Source organism: Athene cunicularia (assembly GCF_003259725.1).
Source record: "Athene cunicularia isolate RWA chromosome 13 unlocalized genomic scaffold, athCun1 chr13_part1, whole genome shotgun sequence".
Classification (NCBI taxonomy): domain Eukaryota; kingdom Metazoa; phylum Chordata; class Aves; order Strigiformes; family Strigidae; genus Athene; species Athene cunicularia.
Window position 1 is genome coordinate 16,374,558 of NW_020799117.1, and position 23,515 is coordinate 16,398,072.

Here is a 23,515-nt window from a genome sequence, read left to right on the forward strand (position 1 = left end):
CCTGGAGCCCGAGGCGTGTCTGTGGGCAGAGTGGGGGGGCCTCGCCGCGCCTCGGGGGGGCAGGGGGGCGGAAGGCTGGGCCGGGGCAGAAAGGCAGGCAGGGGCTGAACACCTTCCTCGTCTTCCTTCTTTTTTTTTTTGAGACAAAGAGTAGAGCACTCTCCCGTTCCTGAGACCCTGCGTCACGAGGTCAGGGGGTGTGGTTCTGCTCATGGCACTTTTCGGCGAGGGTGAGGGTTCAAGATGAAGTTCTGCAAAAAACTTTTCAAAAAAAAAAAAAGCAACAGGGTGCTGTCAAACGCAGTTTTCTGTGTTATCGCCCCAGTGCTTTGTGCTGTTGCTTTAGCGGGCTGCCCGCAGGGGTAACCGTGCAAGGATGGCCCTGCTGCTAGGCCAGGGGATGGGCGGGAGCGTGCCCTGCCCTCGGGAGCGGCAGCGCCGGGCCCGCGGGTCCGGAGCCTGGAACCGCCAGGGCAGATCTCTCAGAGGACCTCTTGGAGGGCAGGTATACTAATGTCGGTCCTGGCTTCCTCGCACAGGGTTATTGCAACGATAAGGTGCTTTGGGTTGGGAAAGAAGATGGTGACAACCCTTTTTCTTTTCGGTAATTGTAATAATAATTTTAAAAACTTAAACCGGACTGCTGGGCCTATCCAGGCCAATGGCTGATAGTGACAGTAGACTAGAGGCAGCTTCAGGAAAACTTCAAATCCTGCTGGTTAATTTCTCATATAGTGCCCCAAGATCATGCAGCTGAGAGATTCTGGACATTTAACTTTTGGGGTTTTGCCTACCATACACATGTGTTCTTAAGCAGCTTTTCAGTATGTTTTCTACTAGCCATTCAAATATACAGTAGCTACTGTCATCAAATACTGAGTTAATAAATCTGTCTGTTGAATCTTTTCAACTCCTTTTTGCCTTTGTTTTTGCGTTTCTCCTTCATAGCTGCTAGGAGAGAAAGGGCGTCCCGGGTATTCTGGTAAGGTGGTTCTCCCTTTGTCATCACTGCTATCTGGTCTTTAGTCCATAAACAAATCCCAGTCACTCTGAAGCAAAGCAAGGACAGTGTTCATTCAGCTCTTTAACTCCAGGAGGCTGAAGGCAGCTGTGTGGAATTACTGAACTTGAATCTGCCTGTGGCCTCACTCCCAGCCATGTGCTCCCTGGTGTCAGCTCCAGCATACCCTGGAGCCCATGGTGGGCTGGCCCATGGGAATCCTTAGCTTTGCAGGAGAATAATCCAACAAGGAGCAAAGAGTGTGTGCAGAGTTGCTGCACCGTGCCAGCTCAGTAAAAGGCTTGGCAGACTAGTAGCAGAGATGAAACCATGCAGGAGGCAGGGAGGAGGGGAGGGAAGTGCTGTGACCTCTTTGCCATGCTTTCTCAGGCCATTTTCTCTTTTTTTTTTTTTTTTAATATGATGGAGAAAAGCACATCACATTAAAGCCTAGAGACAGAAGCTTATGCAAGTTTCATGTTTGTTCAGTGGGATCTTTGGAAGACATTTTTATGTGCTAAGGAAAAAATGTAAGGATGATTTTGGTCCTATTGAAAAAGCTATAGTTTTCTTGTATTCACAGGTGAGGGGAAGATTTCTAGTACTCAGCTGACCAAAGAGCCTTTGGAGATGTCAGCATGGCCTCATGTAATTCCCGCAGCTTCTCATGAGGTGGTCATCAGGTATGACCCTTTACTGACAAGTTGTGATATGTTCAGGGCTGTGCAGGTGGATTATACAGGGGGTGACACTTTATGTCCTGAACAGCAGCTTTTTCCTTCTTTCTCTGTTAGATTTTGTAGATCAGAGTTGTATTGGCTATGCCTCCCTTCCTCACTTGGATGGTACTGTGAGAGGATTTGTAAGAGGCATTTGTAGTTGAATGTAGTAGTTTGTTTTTCCAAAAGAATGTAGAATTTATAATATCCCCTTAATAATATCTACCATTCATAGATGATTTGCTAGAGAATTAGCTTTATCACAGGTTGCTGTGTTAAGGGGTATTTATAACCTGCGAACATGTAAAGACCTTTCTCTGGGTGAGCTCTGCAACATGGTTATGGTTTTGGGGATCATAGAATCAGCATATCTCAAGTTGGAAGGGACCCATAAGGATCATCAAGTTCAGCTCCCTGCTCCTCACAGGTCTCCCTAAAACTAAACCATATGACTAAGAGCATTGTCCAGATGCTTCTAAACTCTAACAGGCTTATTGCTGTGACCACATCCCTGGGGAGCCTGTTCCAGTGACCAACCACCCTCTCAGTGAGGGGCCTTTTCCTGATGTCCAACCTGACGCAGCCTCATTCCATTTCCTCACGTCCTGTTGCTGGTCACCAGAGAGAGGAGGGTGGCGAGTGGCATTCCCGTCCCAACTGGCTGGTGAACCAGGCTGGCCCCGTGTTCAGTTTTGGAGCTGTTAGCTGTACTCAGCTATGTGGCTGTCCTAGCCCAGCTGTTGTGATCTTAACCCCATCGATTCTGGAACTCGGTGTAATCATTGCTGAGTTCAGGCTTTTCTGCTGGGTGGTTTTGAATGAAAAGTTCATTTCAGCATCTGTATTAGCTGTTGATGAGCACAAAAAGGGAGACTTAAATGGCAGCAATTGTGTTGGAGTGGGCAGGTAGACCACTGTGGTGAAACCTTTTGCTTTCACTTCACACTCAAGTAACGTAAGGGCTGCTACTGAAACTTTATGAAGAAGACAAGCACAAAACATGATAGGAAGATGTGACAGTCTGGGCTGATGCGTTGGGCTTGGTCAAATCTGAAATGGGGCCAGCCTGAGTGCCTCCTGTCTGCAGGTGTCTGTCCTGTGAGTTTGGTGCAGTCATGGGAAGGAAGTAGATGTAGATGAAACTTACTGAACTGTGGCATTGGTTTAGAGTTTTTTTACCTCCTGGCCAAAGCCAAGCGATTAGGATACTAATCATCACCCTGTATTTGTGTGGGAAAAGTTGTTCGTGCCAGATGTCTGCCCCAGGGTCAGTGATTCCTGAGGACCCTTGTTCTGGGTACTGGCCGCACACGTGGATAAACCTCTTTCTTTCCCCATACTTTCTTGTAGTCTGGGAAAGAAGCTCCAGTAAGATACTGGTCATCTCACCTCCTGCAAGTCTTAACTTGGGTGGCCAGAGGCAGTTGCAATTATGGAAGAAAATCCACATTGAATTTCTGTTCTGAAAAGCTTGCCAATGCTATAGCTCTGGAAGAATCTTAATGCAGGAGGAATACATGTGAGCTGCTTGTTGGCTTGGATATGTAGTGATTTTCATTTCAAAAGCAGAATGCAAATTTCTGGATCTGCACAATGTTTGTTCTCAGTGCAAAACTCTTCTAAGGGTCTGGCTAACCTGTTCGGAAGCTGGTGACTTTGCTAGAGAGAAGGTAATAGTGGCTGGACAGAGAATTTACAGATAATGTGATATTAAGAGTAGATGCTATCTTTGTGCTTTTCTTAAAGCACGTTCTAGGGTTGGGAAGGATGTTGTCACTGCCTCACTGTTCCTTTAAGTCAGTTTGTAGCAATAACGGTTACTTAAACTTACAGTGAAACAACTGTGAAACAATGCAGTGAAATCTCTCTTGCACTATTTTAAACTTGAAGTTGAACCTGAAAATTTTTTAAGTGGGTCTGTAAGTTACATGAAATGCTACCAGGTCAGGCCAGTAAGAAAAGTCAGAAATAAAATATATTTTCTTTGGTTTTGTGGGGGAAGGTATGTATATGTATGTGAGAGAAAAACAGTCGGATGGGGGCGGGGGGGTGGGGTGTCTCTGCCTTGGGTTAAAAAGTAATAGGCTGCAAAAGGAAAAGCTGTGGTAGACTGAAGTGAGTTATTTTTGAGATACTGCTTTGCTGTTCAGTGATTTTAGCTGGCTAAATGCCAAACCAGAGATTTTGTTGGATAAGGACTTTTTTATTTTTTCTCAAAGTCCTGTTTCTTCACATCTGAATCTGCAGGAAGCATCCTCTTCCTCTGTAGCAGAGGAGACATTGAAGCAGTGAACAAAGCGTGCTGGAAGCTGAAACCCAAATGAAGCATGAACTCTGATTGTGGACCAAGCACTGATTTTCAGCTTGGTCCACAAATAGGTCGATTTTAAGATTATTTTGGCTCAGCTGAGGTTTTTTGAGCATCTGCATTTAGTTATAGTGGTATCTGTGGGAGCTGTTTTTCTGGTGGACGTATTAGACCAGAAGATTTGATGGCCCAATTTTTTACCTTAAATGTTCTGATTGTTTCAAGAGCAACGAAGTAAATGAGCCCCTTTTTGATAAGGTTTGGTGTATTTGACTACAATAATAGCCTGATCTGCCTGCTGTTGTGCGAGTTCTGGTAGAGGAGAGCCTGAATGTGTCAGGTGAGGGCCTGGTGAGCGAGGGTGCAGAGTGCTCACTGCCTCTTCTAGCAGCCTCTACCACCATAGTGGCATTGAGTCACTTAAATTTTCAGTAGCCTCCAGACTTATATTTGTGAGCCACATTTGTGGTGGATGGTCACAAAGTCTGTTATGGGGGAGGACAAGAGATGGACAACAGAGCTGAAGTTTCAGCTGTTCGGTTTCTTTAGGGGATAGGGTGAGGAAAACTACTGCTTGCAGCAGCCCCCAACCTGTGGGCAAAGACCACCTGTTGAAGCATTGGCCTGTGTCCCCGTCTGCAAAGTCTGGAGGAGGCATGGGGAAGTTTGTTTATTTGGAACACAGAGGTCCACCTGAAATTCCTGATTGCTCCTGAATGCCTTATGTCAGTTTTAAGGGAGAAGCCACATGGGAGGTAAGGAAGGAAAGGTTGTGTGGTGAGGTGGAAGTGAGTGCAGGCTGCAGAAACAGCCCTGTGAATTCCCCTGCGGAGCAACATGCTGTACTTCTTTGCATTCCTGTGTCCAGTTGGTGTTGGAGCTCAGTGGGGCTGTGTGAGTGGTTGCAGTTTCATCCTCTGGAAGAGAAACTGTGGCCTATGAGATAGTGAAACTGGCTGAAGGAGGCTTTGGGGAATTTTGGGTCATATCATTTGACATCTTTATTAGATTAAAAAAGCTGGAGAAAGTACTTATTTTGGGAATATGTTCTATTAGCGTGACCTCTTGTCTTTCTTGCACTTGTGTCTTGATATTAGTGAGATTTATTATCCTACTGACTTTCAGAGTTTCAGAATCCCTGTTTTTGACAGAAATAGAAACCACCTTTAAACATTAATTATTTGGAGTTGTTCAATTTACATGTGATTGCTGTTACCTTTATGAGGCAAAACTAGAACTGTATCTGAGATCTTGCAGCTCCTCAACTTCTGTCCCCCCACTCCAGGAATTTCTGTGTGACAATTTAATTTTCTTTTCAGGAAAACGAGATCAAGTTGTTAACTGCAGAAATTGAGCGTCTGAAGAACTTTGGATGCTTGGGAGTCTCCCCAAGTTTGGAAGGGTTGAGAGACGAAAACGCAAAACTTAAATATAGGTTAAATTTCCTTCAAAAGGTAAGGGAATAAAGAATTAATGCTGTAGCATGTGGGTTTTGTCCTCATTAAGACAAGCTAAATAAATGATGTCAGTTTATTACAGCTAGTGATGTGTGACACTGTGCTCACTCTGCATTCTGATGCCTTAATTGTTGGTGGCACATCAGATATTTCTTCGTTCCTTAAACAGAAACCTGCTTTATGAAAAATGTCAGTAGGTTAATAGGCCCACACCATCAAGTCTTGGCTAGTCATGTATTGGGCAGCCCAGTGAAGTTCTTTATGGGGATCACTGACAAAGATGTGAGAAGTAATGCAGCCCTGCGTGCAGGGGAAGTGTTTGTGCTGGAAGGTTCAAAGGGAGAAGCAGCTCTTGAATTATGTGGGTTTTATGTTGTGTATGTTTCTCCTGTGCCTAGAGGTGTCAGCCAAATCTGTGAGCCATGCTTTGCCAGGCAGCCAAGGAAAAAAGTGGGATGTAACGGCTCCTCAGATGTTGTGAATTTAACCTTCTGGATTTTTTTTTTCAGAGCCTTCAAGAGGAAAGAAGTAAAACAGCAAAAAGCATGATTAATATCAACAGCTGTCTTCAAGAGATCTTTGGAGCTGCTATTCAGGCTGCCTACCCAGATTTAGAAAACCCTCCGCTAGTGGTGACACCAAGCCAGCAGCCCAAATTTGGGGATTACCAGTGTAACAGCGCCATGGGCATAACGCAGGTAAATCTGAGTGATTTTACAAAGAGAAGAAAAAATGGAGATTTTTCTGTTGGAATCTAAGTGATAGCACAGTAAATCGTTGCAATATTGGACCTGTTTCAGGCTTGTTCCAGGGCTCAGGTGAGAATTCAGTGAGTTTCTAGCAACATTTGAGGGGAAGTATTGACCTTCACAGAGTAGACCTTTAAATCTCTGTTCAGGTGAGTGGTCTGAGAGAGTTATATGTGTGTCACACAGAAAAACTGCTCAGTTCGTGGGATCTAAATCAAATCAGGATTTAAGTGCTTCATTGATTTACTAATGATGGGCAATTAACTACCAATTAGTGAGATACATGTTTGGAACCAATATCAGCAAAGCAATAAATCACAATTCCAGACAGTTACAAAACATTGATAAACATTTACAAGTCTCTAAATGCTCTTTGGTAACGCCAGGAAAAATATAACGTCCCCAGACATATGCACAGTTATGTGCACACTCATCCCCTTCTCGCGGGGCCGGGGGGTTACAAGCGCACACCCCGTCTCCAGGAGCGTGGGTTCCCTTTGTTGCACACATCTCCTGCAGGTGTGGGCGCTGCAGCTTCCTCCCGCCCAGCAGCACAGGCGGCAGTGGGGGGGTTCAGGCGCTCCCCTCTGCGCCCGGGGGCGTGGGTGCCTGCGTGCTGCACCCAGAGCTGCCCCCCACGGGCACCACCAGTGGCCGCTCATGCTCACGGCCACTGTCGGGCTGCGTGGAGGCTGCACTGCGCCTGAAGCACCTTCTCACAGTGTCCAACCACATGTAGTCTGCTGCTCAGGCACCGTCGTTACTGCTCTAGCTGACTCCTTTGTTGTAGAAGTCTCTTGTTAATTCCCTGGTTACAACTGGATTTGTCTGACTGTTCCTTTAACCATTTTCAGTTTTGTGACAACTGCTCTTTCAGACGGATTTGAACATGCTGTTCCACACACTTTTTGTGCACATGTTCCTATCTTACTGGCTGTTGTTACCCGAGCATTTGCTGAGGATTGGCTCTGTTGCCATCCCCACATCTGTGGTTGGTGGCATTTATATTTTCTTTTAACTGAGCAAAAGGCAGGAAACATGTTTTTTTTGTTATGGTGTTCTGGTCTTGGAGGTTTTTGGGCAACTGTAAAAATGGTTCCACTTTACAGAACACCTGTTAATTGTGTGCAGAAGAAGTGAGGGTTTTTTTAGCCTGGCTAGTATCAAAAGTAACTTTAAAAAATGTGACATTTCTGCTTTCTAGAAGATATTTGGCCAAAGAGAACCCAAGCAGAGTAAGAGACACTTCAGGAGTTGTTCAGTGTGCTGGGATTGGGCTGAAGTAAAACCAGGAGGTGTGGGAGAAAGAAGGTAGTGCTTTCTAGCTGAGGTGCTAAAGTGCCCAAACTGTCAATGCACTGATGCCTCTGAATAGATAGACTCTTTGTGCTTACAGATCTTTCATTTTGCAATCTTAACAGAAGCAACTTTTTTTAAAGTGTTCCGCTGTCAATTCACCTTTATTAATTTATTAGACTGGTAGTTTTGACATTGAACCTGGATCAACATGCATGGAATTCTGCTCTCATAGGTTGTCATCTGCAGCCGCGCTGTCTGTTGTCCTGCTGCAGTGCATTTGGCTCCCAGGCAGCATTGATACGTGCCAGCCAGCAGGCTCGTGGTCTGAAGTGCCAAGGCGGAAACAGCTCGCACAAATACATGTCATCTTCCCTTGGTCTCGTTAGCATACTGTGACTGGGCTCCAGCCAGAAGAGCACCCTGGGTGACTGCACTGACATGGGCTTTCAGAGCTTTGCCATTTTTTTGACCGCTGCTTTACCCCAATTAAGTTGCAGTTGGGATTCTTGAGCAGTCCCAGCTTCAGTGTCAACGTTGTTCGCATAACTCAGTGTCTGAACAGTCTCCTTCAAGCCAGGGTTTCAAGTTCCAGATTGCCAGCTGTACTGAATAAGAGTTCCTAGTACTGGGCTTGGCTACAGAGTTAGTTCCCTGGAAAGGCATGCCATGTAAGCTGGGCCTGAATCTGGCAATGCTCACACATGCAGCACACTCAGGGCAGATCAGCACAGCAGGGCCAGGGGATGCAGTGCAGTCATGTCCCTCTGAGAGCAGCAGGTTATGTATTTCTGTTGGCCAAAGTTTTACGCCCTAGACTGCAGTGCATGTCTCCCTGTAGAGCCTTGCTCCCCTGGGGTATCCACTGTGCGGAGCTGGAACACACGGTCACCATGACTGCCAGACAGGCAGCACTAGTACGTGCCAGGCAGCAACCTCTCCCTGCAGTGCGCCCATGTGGAAACAGCCTGCACAAATGCATATTGTTTTCCTGGGAGCTCGTTAGCATACTGATGCCTGGGGTTTAAGCCGGGAGCTCTGCTTGCTCCTTAGAGTAACAGGAGTATGGTGACTGTTTCTGGAATGATTGAGGTAACACACCAGTAGTCTAGTATAACATGCCTGTAATCTTGTCTTGCACTTTCAGTGGCATTAAAGGCTACAGAGGTTTTCTTGCTCATTCTAAGACTTTACCACCTTGTAAGGATCCTTTTATGATCAACTGGATGACAGGTTAAACAGGAAGCTGAAACTTAAGAAGTCACATTTTGCAGCAGGCTGCAAGTTAGCAAATACAAGCAGTAGTGAGTGTAAATTCTGAGTTGACCAAGAGGTGCGTGCTCTTTGTGGCCTTGATGGGAGTGAGGTGATAGATTATTTTCAAACACATCACAGTAAGAACAAAAAATCATGTGCTCAGAAACAAACAGTTGTGGTAATTTTATACAGTGTGAATGTAGTGTTTTGCAAAGGGGAGGTTGGGCTTGCTCACAGAGTCCTCGTGAAGTGTGCTTTTGTAAGATTTGCTAAAAGTTGTGTGAGAAGATGCTTCGGGAATGGACAGAGAAATTATGGAATTGGACTAGGTGATCTTTGAAGGTCCCTTCCAACCCAAACCATTCTGATGCTATCATTCACAAACTTGCATTATGATATTTGAGTTCCTCAGTGGGCCACTTATGTCCGGAGGCCAAAGGAGAGCTACTTTACCAGCAGTTCTTCTGATGCTCTTTGAAGAAATATTGTCAATGTTAAGATTATCTTTGGTTGCTTGAATAGTTGGATTTATTTATTAAGTTTGAGTCTAAGGTAGAACTGAAGGCCATTTGCTTTGGTTGCTTTTAATTATAAATCATCAGACGTGCTTGTAAACCACACATAACATCTACTGTAGGCACAGTTCAAAACTTCAAATATGAGTGCTGGCAGAGCTGTGAGACTGATAAAAAGGATTTTGAAGTGTGCAGAACTGCCCCAACTATGTTGATTTTTAAAGAGTTTGTCCCTTTTACTAGCTTACAGAAATACAAATTTGCCAAACCACTTAACAGGTTTTGAAAAATATCCTAGATTTTCTTCTCTTATGGGGACTACCCTTTAATTGCCTTTAGCAGAAGGGAGTGAACATATTTGGTCTAGTTAGACTTCTGCTATGTAGAGAGCGCTGATCTAATCTGTAAAATTTCTTTCTGTATGTCTCTGCGTTATGAAGCTAAAGGATCATGAAGGTATTTCAATGCCACAGTATCTATACTTTCTGTTTCACTCTGTGGTATGTTTTGGAGGATTGAATTTTACTTTATCTTCTTGTGTTTCAGATACTGCTCAAAACCAAGGAGCAGAAGGTTAGCCCAAGAGAAATCGCTGAGAAAATATCAAAAAATATTCCTGCCAATGAATGCATTGAGAAGATTGAAATTGCTGGTCCTGGTAAGATAGTTTTATGTGACACACTTTGTACGTTTTAAAGCTGATAAGGTGATTTTATACTGGATGGTGATGAGGGAAGGTGAGTTGGGTTCAACTATTTTGTGATTTAAAACTGCAGTTATGGGGTAAAATAGCTGCTTCTGTCTTGGTGAGCTTTGTAGCCCTCAGATTGTTAAGCAGCAGAAAATCTACCTCTACATTAGAGTTAGCAAGTGCAGCCCTGAGCCCTTTAATTAGCAATTTTTCCTTAAGGGACCAGCTTTTCCTCCTTGAATACTGGTGGTGGGTATCAGGCCACAATCATGAAATCACACCAGAAATTGATACGTCCTTCTTGCTGTTGCTTGCACGGTGAGGAGACCTTGTTCTCTCAGCACTGAGATGCTGGAGTAGCATGGAGGTTATTAATGCTGCATCTCTTTTGTCCCTGTGACCCAGGAAGAAATACAAGGGCTCATATTCCTTAGGGCTTCAGCATAAACACAAAAATCACATGGCACCATCCTTCAAGTGCTTGGGCAGAAGCTCGTTCATTAGCTCTGTGAAGCAGGAGAAGTAAAACAGTGTCGTCCCACAAGCATGGATTATCCCAGGTGAAACTATATGTTTTAGGGTATTAATTTTTTAAAAGAAGACAAAGCAGGATTTGGGTTTGCATTCTGCAACCCTGGCAAGATTGTTTATTTTCTCATAAAAATATGTTTTCATAAATTCACCTGAGTGACAGTGTGCCAGAAGGAGTTACATCACTGGACTAGCTTGCAGCATCTATCTTCTGCAGTAAAGGCTATAGTGGTGTAAAACAGACTCCTGTAACTGGGGAACAGAAACCGTCTTTTAGTGATGGCTTTGTTGATCTGTTGCTGAAAAACTTTCTTGTTTTGTCAAGCTAACTTCATATGCTCTTGTCCTTGGTGTGAGGAAACAGAAATCCAGGGGGGAAGGAAACAAAAAGTGGTTTGAGGCACTTGTGCGGCCCCAGCGCTCATTGCTGGTTTTCTCCTCTAAAGGTTTTATCAATATCCACTTGAGAAAGGATTTTGTGTCAAAGCAGCTGAGCAGTTTGTTGATGAATGGAGTTCAACCACCAGCTGTTGGCAAAAGGAAGAAGGTACGGCACAAGCGTATGGGCATCCTACTCCCACCGAGATGAAATGTGCTGGGCTGCAGGTAGCTTTGGAATGCCCACGGAGTGATCTGTGGAGCAGACGCCCGTGTCAGCTGGGCGTAGAGCACAGCGAGTGGGCTGGGGTGGCACGGCAGGGTGCCTATGCCCAGTGTGCTCTGGTGGGAGGGACAGGGCTCCCTGGGGACAGCGCGCTGCGCCACGGTCAGTCTGGGAGTGCTCCCTGACGTGCTGCTGGGAGGGTGCAGCAGAGCCCCGGGCTGGAATTCTGCTCTGGAGTCCCCACTGTTGGCAGCAAAGGGCGTGAGGGTCAGTGGGGCAGAGCCTTGTTCCCCCCTGCCCCCCAGCACAACCCAGACTGAACACCTGAGGTGTGGTAATTTCTGCTGCCTTTTATTAATTTTTTTCCTTGGGTACTGTGTCTAAGGTGGTGGTGGATTTTTCATCCCCTAATATTGCCAAGGAGATGCATGTTGGCCACCTGCGGTCGACCATCATTGGAGAAAGTATGTGCCGACTGTTTGAATTTGCAGGTTATGATGTTTTGAGGTGAGAGTCAATTTTTGGGTGTGGTGGGCTTGTTTGACTAAATTTATGCAATAGCTATCTCTGTTTTGGTCTGTTCTGGTCTTTGTTTATAAGCACATAACAAATAATCCTTTATGTCTAGTAGGATACTAAGCTGAGTGAGTGTAGAAGGGTTAGGGACAAGATGGGCAGCAGCTTCATTGCAGTGAAATTCAAGGGGCTTGCCTTGTTTTGCTTTCTGACATTCTTTTAGAATACATATTTTTTAAATGCATGGATTTTAAAGCTTGTGTTTGAGCAATCATTATTATTGTGCTCTTCAATTTCTTCAAGGTTAAACCATTTAGGAGATTGGGGCACCCAGTTTGGAATGCTTATTGCTCACCTCCAAGACAAATTTCCAGATTACTTAACTGTTTCTCCTCCCATTGGGGATCTCCAAGCTTTTTACAAGGTATTTGTAGCAAATAAGTGTGATATTTATATCAACATCTGAAAAGCGGATTGAGGACGTTTACAAATTGCAGCATAGTTTTGGAGTGACGAAAGAATTGAATCATTGTTAAGATTTTTGCAATAACCTGCAACTGGCTAATGAATTGGGGTATCTGGTGTTGAGTTGTCTGCATGGGGCAGAGGACTTCATAAGCATGCTGCCTCTCTTTGGAGAGCCTGTTACAAATGTTCACTTGTTTTGGGGGAGAAGGCAGTCCTTTGTCATGTGGTATGTTTTACCATAGGAATCCAAGAGGAGGTTTGACACAGAGGAGGAATTCAAGAAGCGTGCCTACCAATGTGTGGTGCTGCTGCAGAGCAAAAACCCAGACTTCATTAAAGCATGGGAGCTGATCTGTGACGTGTCGCGGAAAGGTGACTTTGCCAGATTTGGAAATGTGTCTCAGCAGTAGAACGGTGTGGCTTTCCCTCATGTTTATGTCTGAGTCCATCCTCTAGTTGTCTTTTAAAAATCACTGCTGTGAGAACCTTAAAGAAAATAGCTTATACAACCAAAGTACTGGGCTGTCTGTGGAGGCTTTCAGCTCTACATTTTGTCTCCTGAGTCTAGTCAAAGTCCTAGTCTGATGGCTTGACCAAGAGATGGAAAATGTCCTTAGAGACTTGCTATGCCCATTGGTAAATGTATGCCACTAATTCCTGCTGTATGCATTTAATGGAAGTTTTTTGGTCTGTTTCCCTCCTCAAGAGTTCCAGAAAATCTACAACTGCTTGGACATCACACTCATAGAGAGAGGGGAATCATTCTACCATGAGATGATGAAAGACATTGTGAAAGAATTTGAAGATAAAGGTGAGGCTTTTGGTCTTGGAGTCCAAAATTCTGCAGCTGTCAGGATGAGCAGGGTAACCTCACTCCTATTCAGTGAGGCTTAGGACTGATATTTGGGAAGTTGTGTGTTCCCCGCCCTCTTTTTCTCAGCCATGTTTCCTGAGTGGATCTTTTGTGGCATTTCCTCCCACAGAAGCATTAGCAGAATTGATTCTTACATGTATCATTCCACAGAGCTTGAATCTTTCTTGCCAACACCAGAAGCAGTTTGTTGGTGATATTTGTAGGTAATAGCTTGAGGAACTACTGGAATTTTTGTATCTGTATTAAATAGTCAAGGAGAGACTTCCCAATCTTGGTATTGTGATGTATGAGAACTTGGAGAAATCTCTTTGAAGACAGTGGCATTTTTGGATCATGTTGACTTTGAGGCTGGCAGGAAGCCAAATGGTCTCTGGTTTTATGTGTTCCTGTCTGCATTTGGCACTTCTTGATTCTTACCATCTGAAGTGTACTGACTAGGCTTATCTCTGAAAGACTTTGTGCTAAGTCCTCATTGTATCTCTGCAGAGTTTCTGTTGCCTTTAGTGCCATACTTTTTGGTGCTGGTTTTGTGGCTGTAAAGGTGGGTCTGGATGCCAGTGACAGGAGTTTTAAAATCCAGTTAGGTCTTTTCTGGTAAGACCAGATCTGTGTAGATCTGCTTCCTTATGCATAGTCTTGAATTCTGGAAGTGCAGTACAGAATGTGACTTGGTTGTCGAGGGAGTTCTCATTTAGATTTTTTTTTTTCGTATTTTGAGCCATTGATTATTTGCAAATGTGAGTGCATGGGCTTTTCTTTTTGGTGGCATCTGGGAAGGGAAGTTTTTCTGCCCGTGCTGGCCCACAGACCTCCTATGCAGTATCACACAGAATGTTTTCCATTGGTTTTCTAGGCTTTGTCCAGGTTGATGATGGCCGGAAGATCGTGTTTGTCCCAGGTTTCCCTGTCCCGTTGACGATCATGAAATCAGACGGAGGTTACACATACGACACATCTGACTTAGCTGCTCTTAAACACAGGCTGTGTGAAGAGAAGGCTGATATCCTTATTTATGTTGTTGATAGTGGCCAGGTGAGTGTGCCAACCTCTGCTCTCACTGCAGGTACAGATCATCAGAAAATGTGTTAAATGACGGATGCAGCAGTAACGTAGGTAGAATTCTGTGGGGATTTTAGTGTGGTTGGTGTATTTGCTCTTGTCCTTATTGGTGTAATGGTCAATCTAGTTTAGTGGCTGGCAGTCTCCATGAAGAACCTGTGGAACTGATTGATTAGGGAGAGACACCGTTACCACTGGAGGTGGGTGAAGCCTAAATCTCTGTAGATGAGTCTGGAATGAGATTTGTACTGGTTACACTTAGTCTCTCCTTACCTGAGGAAATGCAAGGTTGTCACCTCCATATCTGAGCAGTGATGGGAATTTGGCAGTTGCTGCTTCTGTAAGCCAGGAAAACTCTGAAAGATTGAACTTTCTGAGGTGGAATTTGTCTTTGGGGCTAGAAAAATTTTAAATCTCACTGTGAAGGAGATAAAGCTGGGAAGAAAACTGTACCTCTAGGAGTGTGTTAAGAACCAGTTCTTGGTATTTGTTCCTTGCAGTCGGTGCATTTACAAACAGTGTTTGCAGCTGGACAGATGATTGGCTGGTATGATCCCAAAGTAACCAGAGTGGCCCATGCTGCATTCGGAGTGGTGCTGGGAGAAGACAAGTAAGTCTTTGGATGTAGTTTTACCTCTATATGTGCTCTGAAGAGGATGCTTGAGCGGATGCTGAAGGCTTGCTCTTGTTTGTTGACAAGTATATATGTGGCATGAAAAAAAAAAAGGGGGGGGGGGGGCACCACAACCTGTGCTGTTACTTGTAACTGTCACACTGTGTGTCATGGTCCTTGATCCACATAGTCACTGGTGCTGTGGTCAGGGTCCCTCCTGGGCCAGGCTTCTTCTGCCTGGCATTTAGGGAGGGACCCTGGGAATGGCAGGTGAAGTGCAGTGGAAGCTGATGTGAATACAGGGAGGTGGCAGTAGTAAATGCCATTATTTCCATTCTTGTCCGCCTGCCTCATGATGTATGGAATAAAAGTTGGGAAAAGAACCTCTGTGTCCTAGTCTGCAAGCCAGGCCTTGTGCTCCAGAGTTGTGTTTCTGTGAAGGTGTGGCTAAACCAGTGTGCTCCAGCAGAGATGTGGCTTTGCTGTAGCTTTTTTACAAAATTAAAGGTGACTTGCTGGGCTGGGCAGAGATCTGGCACTGGTATTGTCCTGCTTGATGTCTGGAACTAGGACAGTTCTGACTGTTGGAGCCTTCCTGGTCACTCCTCCTGGCACCCCATGGGTGTTCTCTGAGATTCCCATGTGTTGGAAGTGTTTTGCCTCTTATGCAGGTGGTCATTCTGGCTGTGTGTTTTCAGGAAGAAGTTTAAAACTCGTTCAGGGGATACAGTGCGTCTTATAGATCTGCTGGAAGAAGGGCTGAAACGAGCCATGGACAAGCTGAGAGACAAGGAACGGGACAAGGTAGTTGTGACAGATTTCTTAGCTTTCCTGAGAACTTCCCAGATTTGTTCACAGCCTTATGGTTTCCACATTCTGGATGTGAACTGAGAATATGGATGTTGCCAAACTGCCCCGGAGATGCCATGGGTTGTGTACACAGTCACTGTGGAGAGCTGGGCCTGGCAGGGTTTCTGGCCTTGCAGGTACCATCGGGTCTCGCTGGTGTGAGGGTTGACAGCAGCGACTCCCCCAGGATGCAGGAGGTGGTGGCAGAACATCAAGTTGCAGCCTTGGCCTGCTGGGCTAGTGGTGACTGCTGGGGATGGTTGGGGATGTGCAGGGGGATTTGACGTCAGGCTTCACCCTTTCCTTGGAGGCTGTGGCTGAGTTTGCTGGAAGCCCTTTGCCTAATGAGTTTTCTGTCTGTGTTGGATCCTGATGGCCTGGAGAGAACTGGCCAGTGTGGGACATGGAATGGAACAGAAGGACCAATCTGTCCAAGCACTGTGTGAGGCAGAGAAATATGGAAGTGCAGCTCCTTGGTGCTGTAGAGCATAGAGTGAAAGGTCCCTTTTTAAACAGGAACACAAGGAAGCACATTAGAAAACCACCTTGAAAATCTCCCAGAGGTTCATATGAGTCAGACACAGAGTGCTTTGCCATGCCATGCCAGGGTGCTGTTCCACCAAAGAGGGGTTTTGTGAGTGTTTGGACTGCCCAAAATGCTCTCTAGGATGGCCAAGTGTTTGATATATGTACACAGGGTTTGTAAGGAGCAGGAGTACAGTATGAGTGTCAAACCTGTATGGCCTTGGGGATACAGAAGTTCTGCAGGCCTTCAGGAGTAGAGAGGTCAGCCTTAACCTGGGCAGGGCTGCAGTGCCATTTGATTGCAGGAGAAGTGAGGGGCAGATATGGGGTTTTCTGGTGTCTCGAGGTGGAAAAATGGGTGTGAGCCTTTCACCTACCACATGGGTAAAATCCCCTCAGCAGCCTGGGCTTTCCTCTTGAGCTGTGCTGAGTGGCCAGGGCTGCATGCTGTGGTTGGTGATGCCAGTGTAGCATTCTTCCTCTTGACTGTTAACTGTCTTGAATTGCAACAGGTACTCACAGCAGAAGAGCTGAAAGCTGCCCAGACATCAGTCGCTTTCGGATGTATTAAATATGCAGATCTCTCCCACAACCGCCTAAACGATTACGTGTTCTCCTTTGACAAGATGCTGGATGACCGAGGGAACACAGCTGCGTATTTGCTGTACGCCTTCACACGGATCAGGTAGGCTGAGTGCGCAGGGAGCCGCTTGTAGCTGGTCTCTGATGCTCTCTGCATCTTTATCGCAAAGGGAGATGCGAGGAAGGGGGTGACAGTTGCATCAGTGTTGTTAGGGGTGGTTGGTAAGATGAGCCAGCCACACTGGTATGTGCCATAGGCAATATTTTATTTGCCATTGGAAATAGTGTCCTCTGAAGCGGGGCTCCTCTGTGTGACACACATCCCAGGCTTTTAGCCAGCAGGGAGGGAACTGTGGGAGTTTCTGGTAATTCCATTAGAGGATTGATGTGGTGGAGAGGGGTGAGCCTGTGTTCCAGCAGCTGCTTACCCCCGCTGTTGCTGTACCCCACACAGCCCTGAGTCCTGATTTGCTTGGCAACATCGGCTGTCCTTGCCAGCACCTGTGCCCAGCACATCCCTCCCCGCTGCACTGCAGCACCTGCTAGATCACCCCAGAGCAGTGTCTCCTGGTGCCTTCCCATGGCTAATTGCTCTCTTCTGCCCTGGTAACAAGCCCTGGGCAAGCGAAGAGATCAGCAGGTAGCCAGTGCTAGCCCCAAGACAGGCCCAGCGGGTGACCAGCTGCAGGCTGGCCCTGGGGCAGGGCAAGCCGTGGGACCCTCACGACTGTGTCGGATCGTTTCAGGGCCATTGCTCGCCTGGCCAATATTGATGAGCAGATGCTGCGGAAGGCAGCCAGGGAGGAGGTGCTCATCCTTGACCATGAGAAGGAGTGGAAACTGGGCAAATGCATCCTGAGGTTCCCTGAGATCCTGCAGAAGATCCTGGATGACTTGTTATTGCACACGCTCTGCGACTACCTTTATGAGCTGGCCACCACATTCACCGAGTTCTACGACAACTGCTACTGCGTTGAGAAGGACAGGCAGAGTGGTGAGTGTTGGCCATGGGGTGTTGCACATGCCATTGTCACATACCACAGTACAGGCAATCTGTGGGGTGTTTCCCGGTGCTGGGAAGGCCGTTGTCACCTTACTGGCTGCTGCAGAACCAGTGATGTCCATCTGGGAGGACTGAAGGTGGCTGGCACAGCCTGTGTGGCCATCTGCCTGTGAAGCAGGAGGGTTGAGCCGTGAGTTGTGAGCAGCCAGGCACCTGGAAAGAGGGCTGGCCAGTCTGTCTGGCCTGGGGAGAACTGGAGAGGGCTCATCATGCCCAGCCCCAGGGCCAGACTGTGGGTGGATGGGCTTCCCCTGGGGAAGGGAAGGCGGTGTTAGTTGTTCTGAGTAGCTGCCTCAGCTCCTGTGTTGGTGTTTTGCAGGCCAGATCGTGAAGGTGAACATGTGGAGGCTGCTGCTCTGCGAAGCCACTGCCACCGTCATGGCCAAAGGGTTTGACATCCTGGGCATCAAGCCTGTGCAGAGGATGTAGCAGTGCCCTGTAGGGTGACAATAAAGGGACTAAACAACTGGAAGCATCTGTGTCTGTTGGGGTGGGGTTGTGGTAAGGGAGGATGCTCAAGGGGAGCAGCACTCCCTTAGGAGAGAAAGGGAGGAAGGATTAAAAGGCAAGGAGAAAGTAAGGTAAGAAGGAAGGAAGACAGGGAGGGAGGAAGGAATAAAAGGAAAGGAGAGAACAGGAGTATGGTTTCAGAAGCTGCAGGTACAGAGGCAGACAAGGGGAGCTGTAGGCACAGCTCAGAGCAGTTCTCTGCAGGAACCAAACCCCACAGGCCCATGCTCGGGGCAGCTGTGCTTCAGCCTGCAGAGTTTAAGGACTGAGAACTCAGAACACCCACAAGCACCTCAGGAAACCCTCCAACAACAGTACAGTCACCCACACTCTCAGAGCCACCCTTACTCTGACGACTCCCGCCATCCTCTTTACCTTATTTGCTAGGTGTGAGCAGATGACCCAGCTTTTGATGCCATCTCTGGCACCCCCCAGCAGAGCACGGGAGCTCTCGAGGCAGCCAAGCAGTCTCAGCCCAGCTCAGCAGTACAAGGCCCTGGCGCTCAGGATGCTTCTCATGAAGTTATTAGTGAGCTGATCAGCAGTAAGGTACCTGCGCAAGAGATCAAACATCATACTCAAGGTCTGAACTTTAGTGTAACGCACCAGGGAGCTGTGAACCACCACCACTTACCAGGACAATGGAGTGCAGGCTGTGGGGTGTAACACACATCCACATTGCTGCCCTACTGTGCAGGTGGCCTGTACCAGCCCTCAGAAAAGGGGTGGCTTCCTCAGTGGCCCTCGGGAGAGTGGTGTTAAGGGCCATGCTGTGGGAGCAGCATCATCAGCTGCCTGCAATTCTGGTGTAGGCAAGCAGGCAGGAGCAGGAAGCCCAGGGGAGGTGCAGATCGACTACATTCCCTCAGAGTATGCCGTAAGGGAAATGCCTCTCCCCAAAGCAGCAATGGTTTGAATCCCTACAGAGTCAGCAAACCTCTCTGCTGGCTGCATATCAATCTCATGTAACCACAAGGCCAACTACAAGGCGGTGGGTCATGGCTCCTGCCTTTGCTTTGGGATTTGTCAGAAGCTCTGCTCTGCAAGGTAAAGCAGCACAGAAATGTGGCTTTGCTACCATTAGAGAGTGGGTGTTGCACTTGATTTAGGTGCTTGCCGACAATAAGCGTGTGTGTATATGTACGTATGTATCTGTATAGATGTATATAGATACAAGAGATATATGTATCTGTTTATCTGATGTCCCAGGTTCTTTCCCATATAAACAGTTGCGGGGCTGGGCTTGGCTGTGGCAGCTAGACTGGGCCTAGCACCATGGGTCTGGCACCGACACAAGCAGCTGCCCAAACCACGTGCTGTGCTACCTGTCCATCCCCTGTGCATGCACACACACCTGTACCCCATGCCCTGGCCCTGTCCTCCCTCCTCCCAAGGCTGGGCTGGGCATGGGCAGGAGGCCAGGCCCCTCTGGAGCACCCCACTGTGGAGTCAGGGAGCATCAGGGTGGGCGCTGAGCGCAGCACCGTGGGGTAGGGCTGGGCAGCGCCCCACAAGCCAGGACCCCGTCCCACTGTACCTGAGGGAGAGGCCGGGCAGGCCCTCAGTGGCAACCAGCAGAGGGTCCCGGTCGCAGGGGCTGAGGCCAAGCCAGGCAGGGTCAGGTCTGGTGGCAGTAACAGCATCAGCCGCAGTCCAGTGATCGCCGGCCACGGCCACCAGGCAGGGCCGGGCGTCAGGGTGAGAGTCTGGGTCCAGAGCAGCGGGTACGTATCCGGGAATGGGCATGGCTGAGGCTGCCCCACAGAGCTGCCTGCAGCCTCTCCTGGTCACCAGCAGAAGGGTCACAGCCTTCTCCAGGTGTTCTCTGAGCCTGGACCCTGTCGGGGGGGGGGCACACCAGCAGGGCCCTAGCACCCCTCGGTGCCCTGGCTGTAGCAGGAGCATGCAGGATGTCGGTGGGTCCAAGGGCAGCTTGGAGTCCCTGTGGGGCTATTTTGGGGGTCCATGCCGGCCAGGATGGGGCCAGCTCCCATCTCGCCAGGGCTGACTGTAGGGTGTGAGGCAGGCAGCAGGGGTCAGGGCCCCCTGGTCTGGCAGCGGGGTGGGGGTTTGGGGGGTGGTCACTTAGGAACTCTGGCCACACTGGGGACTGATGCCACGGAGAGATCAGCCCCCAGGCTGGGCTGGGGGTGTGGCTGTCAGTGGGAAGCAAGGGGCTGGTTGTGGGGGTCAGTGCTGGGGGAAGCCCTGGGGCAGGGCCATGTGTCAGTTCAGGGGAGCCAATGGGACAGCAGCCCCTGCCCGGCCGTGGTGCTGGAGTGGAGCATGAGAAGGCCTGAGCTGACTGTTGGGGTGCACCAAGGGCTAGTGGCTCCTGAGAGAAAGAGGCTGGGAGTCAAGTGGGATAATGGGGCTGTCAGGGCAGCCACCCAGTCTCACAGTGCCTGAGCCCAGCCTGAGGTGGCAGCCAGCGTCGGCCGAGAGTCCGGATCATCACACGCATCCACAGTGATGTGGTCCAAGGTTGAGCCAGGAAGGTGTCAGCAGAGGAGGTCAGGATCAGGTCCAGTGACAGTAACCAGGGTCAGCCACAGTCTAGTGATCGCCAGGCAAAGCCATAATGACGAGGAAAGGCCGAGGTCAAGCCGGGAAGTCAGTCTGTGGGTTAAGGTCCAGGTCCAGATTAGTGAGGTCCATGGCCAGGCACAGGCATGGCTGTCGCTCTGGCCAGGCTCCAGCAGCAAAACCTCAACTTCAACCCCACTCCTACAAGAGGGGATGGTCAGGACTGGCCGGGGCCTCCCCACAAGGGCATATGGCAGCCTCTGAGCTGGTCCTAAGCCCAGGGAGTCAAAGTCCCATAGCAGTTGAGGGATGGAGAGGGAAATGGAAGAATGGTCTCACAGCCCTTACAAATAGTTGCAGCAAAATCTGCAATGTTAATTTTCTCTGTACTGGAGTCAGCAGGCTTGGAGAAATAGCTGGGCTAGCAGGGACCTCTGCAGGGCTCTGGCTCAAACTGCTGCTCAAAGCAGGCTGCCTACATCAGGCTGCTCAGGGCTTTTGCTTTGCTGCAGCAAGTGACATACCTGGAAGAGTCTGTTGCACTCCATGATCATGTGGGCCAAGCCCTGCGTCGCTGCCAGGTTCTCACTCAGCTCCCTCTGGTCTGGCTTCCCCAAGCTGCACTTCCTCTGACTAGATCTACAGAGAGGGGAAGGTGAAAGGAAAGCTCTGTGAGCAGGGTGCTGTGAATCTCAAGTACAAGGTGCCTACTCAGCTGGCCTGCCTTGGGGCTGGAAACCAGCAGCTTCAGCAAAAACCACTGCATTGAGGGACCCTTGTGTGCTGTATAGGTGCTCGTGTTACATTACAGCAGCAAGGGCCATAGACAACATACCCTTCCAAAAGTGCCTGAGGCAGTCCTGGCCAGCAGTAACATATGCCCAAGAAAGGCAAGTCAAGGCTTTTTATTCCCCAAGCAGATCATCACACACACTTGGCTAAGGACAGCAATGACCTCAAACTGACTCGTGTTGTAGCCTTCAAATACCAATCTCCTTTGATATCCTGCAAAGCCCGTGTAGAATCTTTTAAATCCTTTGGACCAAACCACACCAAACACATTTCAAAACAGTCCCCTCTTTTAATTCATAATCATTATATGACATCATTAATCCTGGCTTCTGATACTTTTATCTATGTGCATTCCTGCCAAATGGCTTGAAAATTGGGTGGAAGATAAGAGTCCTCAGCACTGCTCCTCAAAGTCAGACCTGTCAGCTGCTACCCTTTGAAGTCAGAACCCTGCACTACAGCATTAATGCCCAGTTGCAAAAAAGCTAAATCTTCAAAGCATCCTGGCTTCTAAACAGTGACAACAAAGAGAAAACTCAGTTTCTACTTTTGGCCCTAGCATTTCAGAGTTAACATTTATGCTAACCGAAGAGGTACAGCTCTCAAAGTATGACTCCCAGGAGCTCAAACACAACTGCAACCCAGGAAGGACCTGCTGCCACTACAGTTCCATCACACCCCACACCTGCCCTCGCCATGACCACTCAGCTCCCTGGCCATGTGCCGGCTCAGCTGGGCAGCCCTGGGATGTTTAGGATGTTTTGTGCCATTCAAAAGAAAAGTCATTAGTGTTTTCTTTCCCTCCTCTGTGCTATCCACAGCCTGTGTCATAATCCTGAAAGATCCCAATAGTACATCTAACAGCTCTGCTTTGGAATCAGTCCTCATCTTTAGATCCCCCTGTGAGGTGATGAACTCCCTACTCTGATGGGTGCACAGTGTTTCCATCACAGTCAGCTGTCCTTTTCCTACCCTGATACGTGTCTGTCCATAGGCAGTAGCATGGAGTAAAGCAAACAGCCCTGCCTCAGGAGACCAGATAAGGCATGAATGCTCTCAGAGATTATTTGTCTACTTTGGCCCAAGGGCACCTTCCTCCCTGCACGTACAAACAGGGGATGTTATGCAACCCAGATACTTTTACTTATTAAGATAAATTTACAGAATTCCTGTGGCTCAGTTTGGCAGGAATGATCCCCTTATCACCCAGCAGAACTAGTGCTAGCAACTGCTACCTTCTGCCAGATATCTGAGGGCCTTAAAGCTGCACCTGGGCTTGGGTTGCCAGTGCAGGAGCTACGTTGTCAATGGCCAGCACCACCTTAATGCAAACAGTGGCCCACATGCTGGGTTCCTGGGCAGCTGGACCTGTGGGCAACCACAAAGAGTACAGCAGCTGTGAGGGGCCAAGCTATCTCGCATGGAGACTAGTCAGGAGCGTGACAATGGGGCCTTACCATTGTTCTCTACACTGAGCAGTGAGCTGCTGGGTCGCTGCATGCACAGTAGGCAGCTCCTGCAGGACCTGAACAACCATATCTGGGACAAAACCCAAGACATATGCACTATTTCCCCCTCAAAAGCAGAGACCGATCCTAGGCAAGCTACAAAAGACATTGTTCCGCCAAAGAACCCTATGGACAGCAGCAATGCCAGCATTAAATGCTAATACCTAGTGGAAGAAGAACTATCCCGTCTCAGGGTGTTGAGGTGAAACAAAGAAGGTGCAAGACAGACAGCAATGTTGGTTGGAGTCATCTGATTTTCCTCAACAAAAGCAACCACATCTCGCAGAAAGAACAGGAGAATTTTCAAAGCTTCTCGGTTTTCCTTTGGGAGAAGGAGAATAGCAGCCTGGACAGCCTGAAACTGCTGATCCTTTGGCACGTCTGAAAACAGAAAAATGATGAAAATCACACACGACTTGCAGAGGAGGCATCCATCAGGAGAGTCCCAGGCAGCGCACTGAAATTGTAGGTTCATCCACTTCCTGCCACTCTAGCTCACAACA

General features: G+C 48.0%; 2 protein-coding genes across 2 annotated transcripts in view; one reads left to right on the plus strand and one right to left on the minus strand.

Annotated features, from left to right (window-relative positions):
* Positions 1 to 4,358: 4,358 nt before the first annotated feature.
* On the plus strand, positions 4,359 to 18,145 carry RARS (arginyl-tRNA synthetase). Its single transcript, XM_026858554.1, has 15 exons — positions 4,359 to 4,367; positions 5,347 to 5,481; positions 5,994 to 6,182; positions 9,848 to 9,959; positions 10,970 to 11,070; positions 11,513 to 11,634; positions 11,947 to 12,067; positions 12,354 to 12,483; positions 12,818 to 12,922; positions 13,839 to 14,017; positions 14,545 to 14,654; positions 15,356 to 15,461; positions 16,544 to 16,716; positions 17,360 to 17,607; positions 17,996 to 18,145. Exons 1-15 carry the CDS (start codon positions 4,359 to 4,361, stop codon positions 18,103 to 18,105), a joined length of 1,950 nt encoding a protein of 649 aa, XP_026714355.1. The 3' UTR covers positions 18,106 to 18,145.
* Positions 18,146 to 20,088: 1,943 nt separating this feature from the next.
* LOC113485162 (rho GTPase-activating protein 7-like) overlaps positions 20,089 to 23,515 on the minus strand; it is a 51,991-nt gene continuing 48,564 nt past the window's right edge. Inside the window, exons 9-11 of the mRNA XM_026858122.1 lie at positions 23,177 to 23,393; positions 21,237 to 21,351; positions 20,089 to 20,805 (exon numbers count right to left, since the gene is read on the minus strand). Coding sequence (XP_026713923.1) covers positions 20,788 to 20,805; positions 21,237 to 21,351; positions 23,177 to 23,393 — 350 coding nt within the window. The 3' untranslated portion in view covers positions 20,089 to 20,787. The remainder of the gene's footprint in view (positions 20,806 to 21,236; positions 21,352 to 23,176; positions 23,394 to 23,515) is intronic.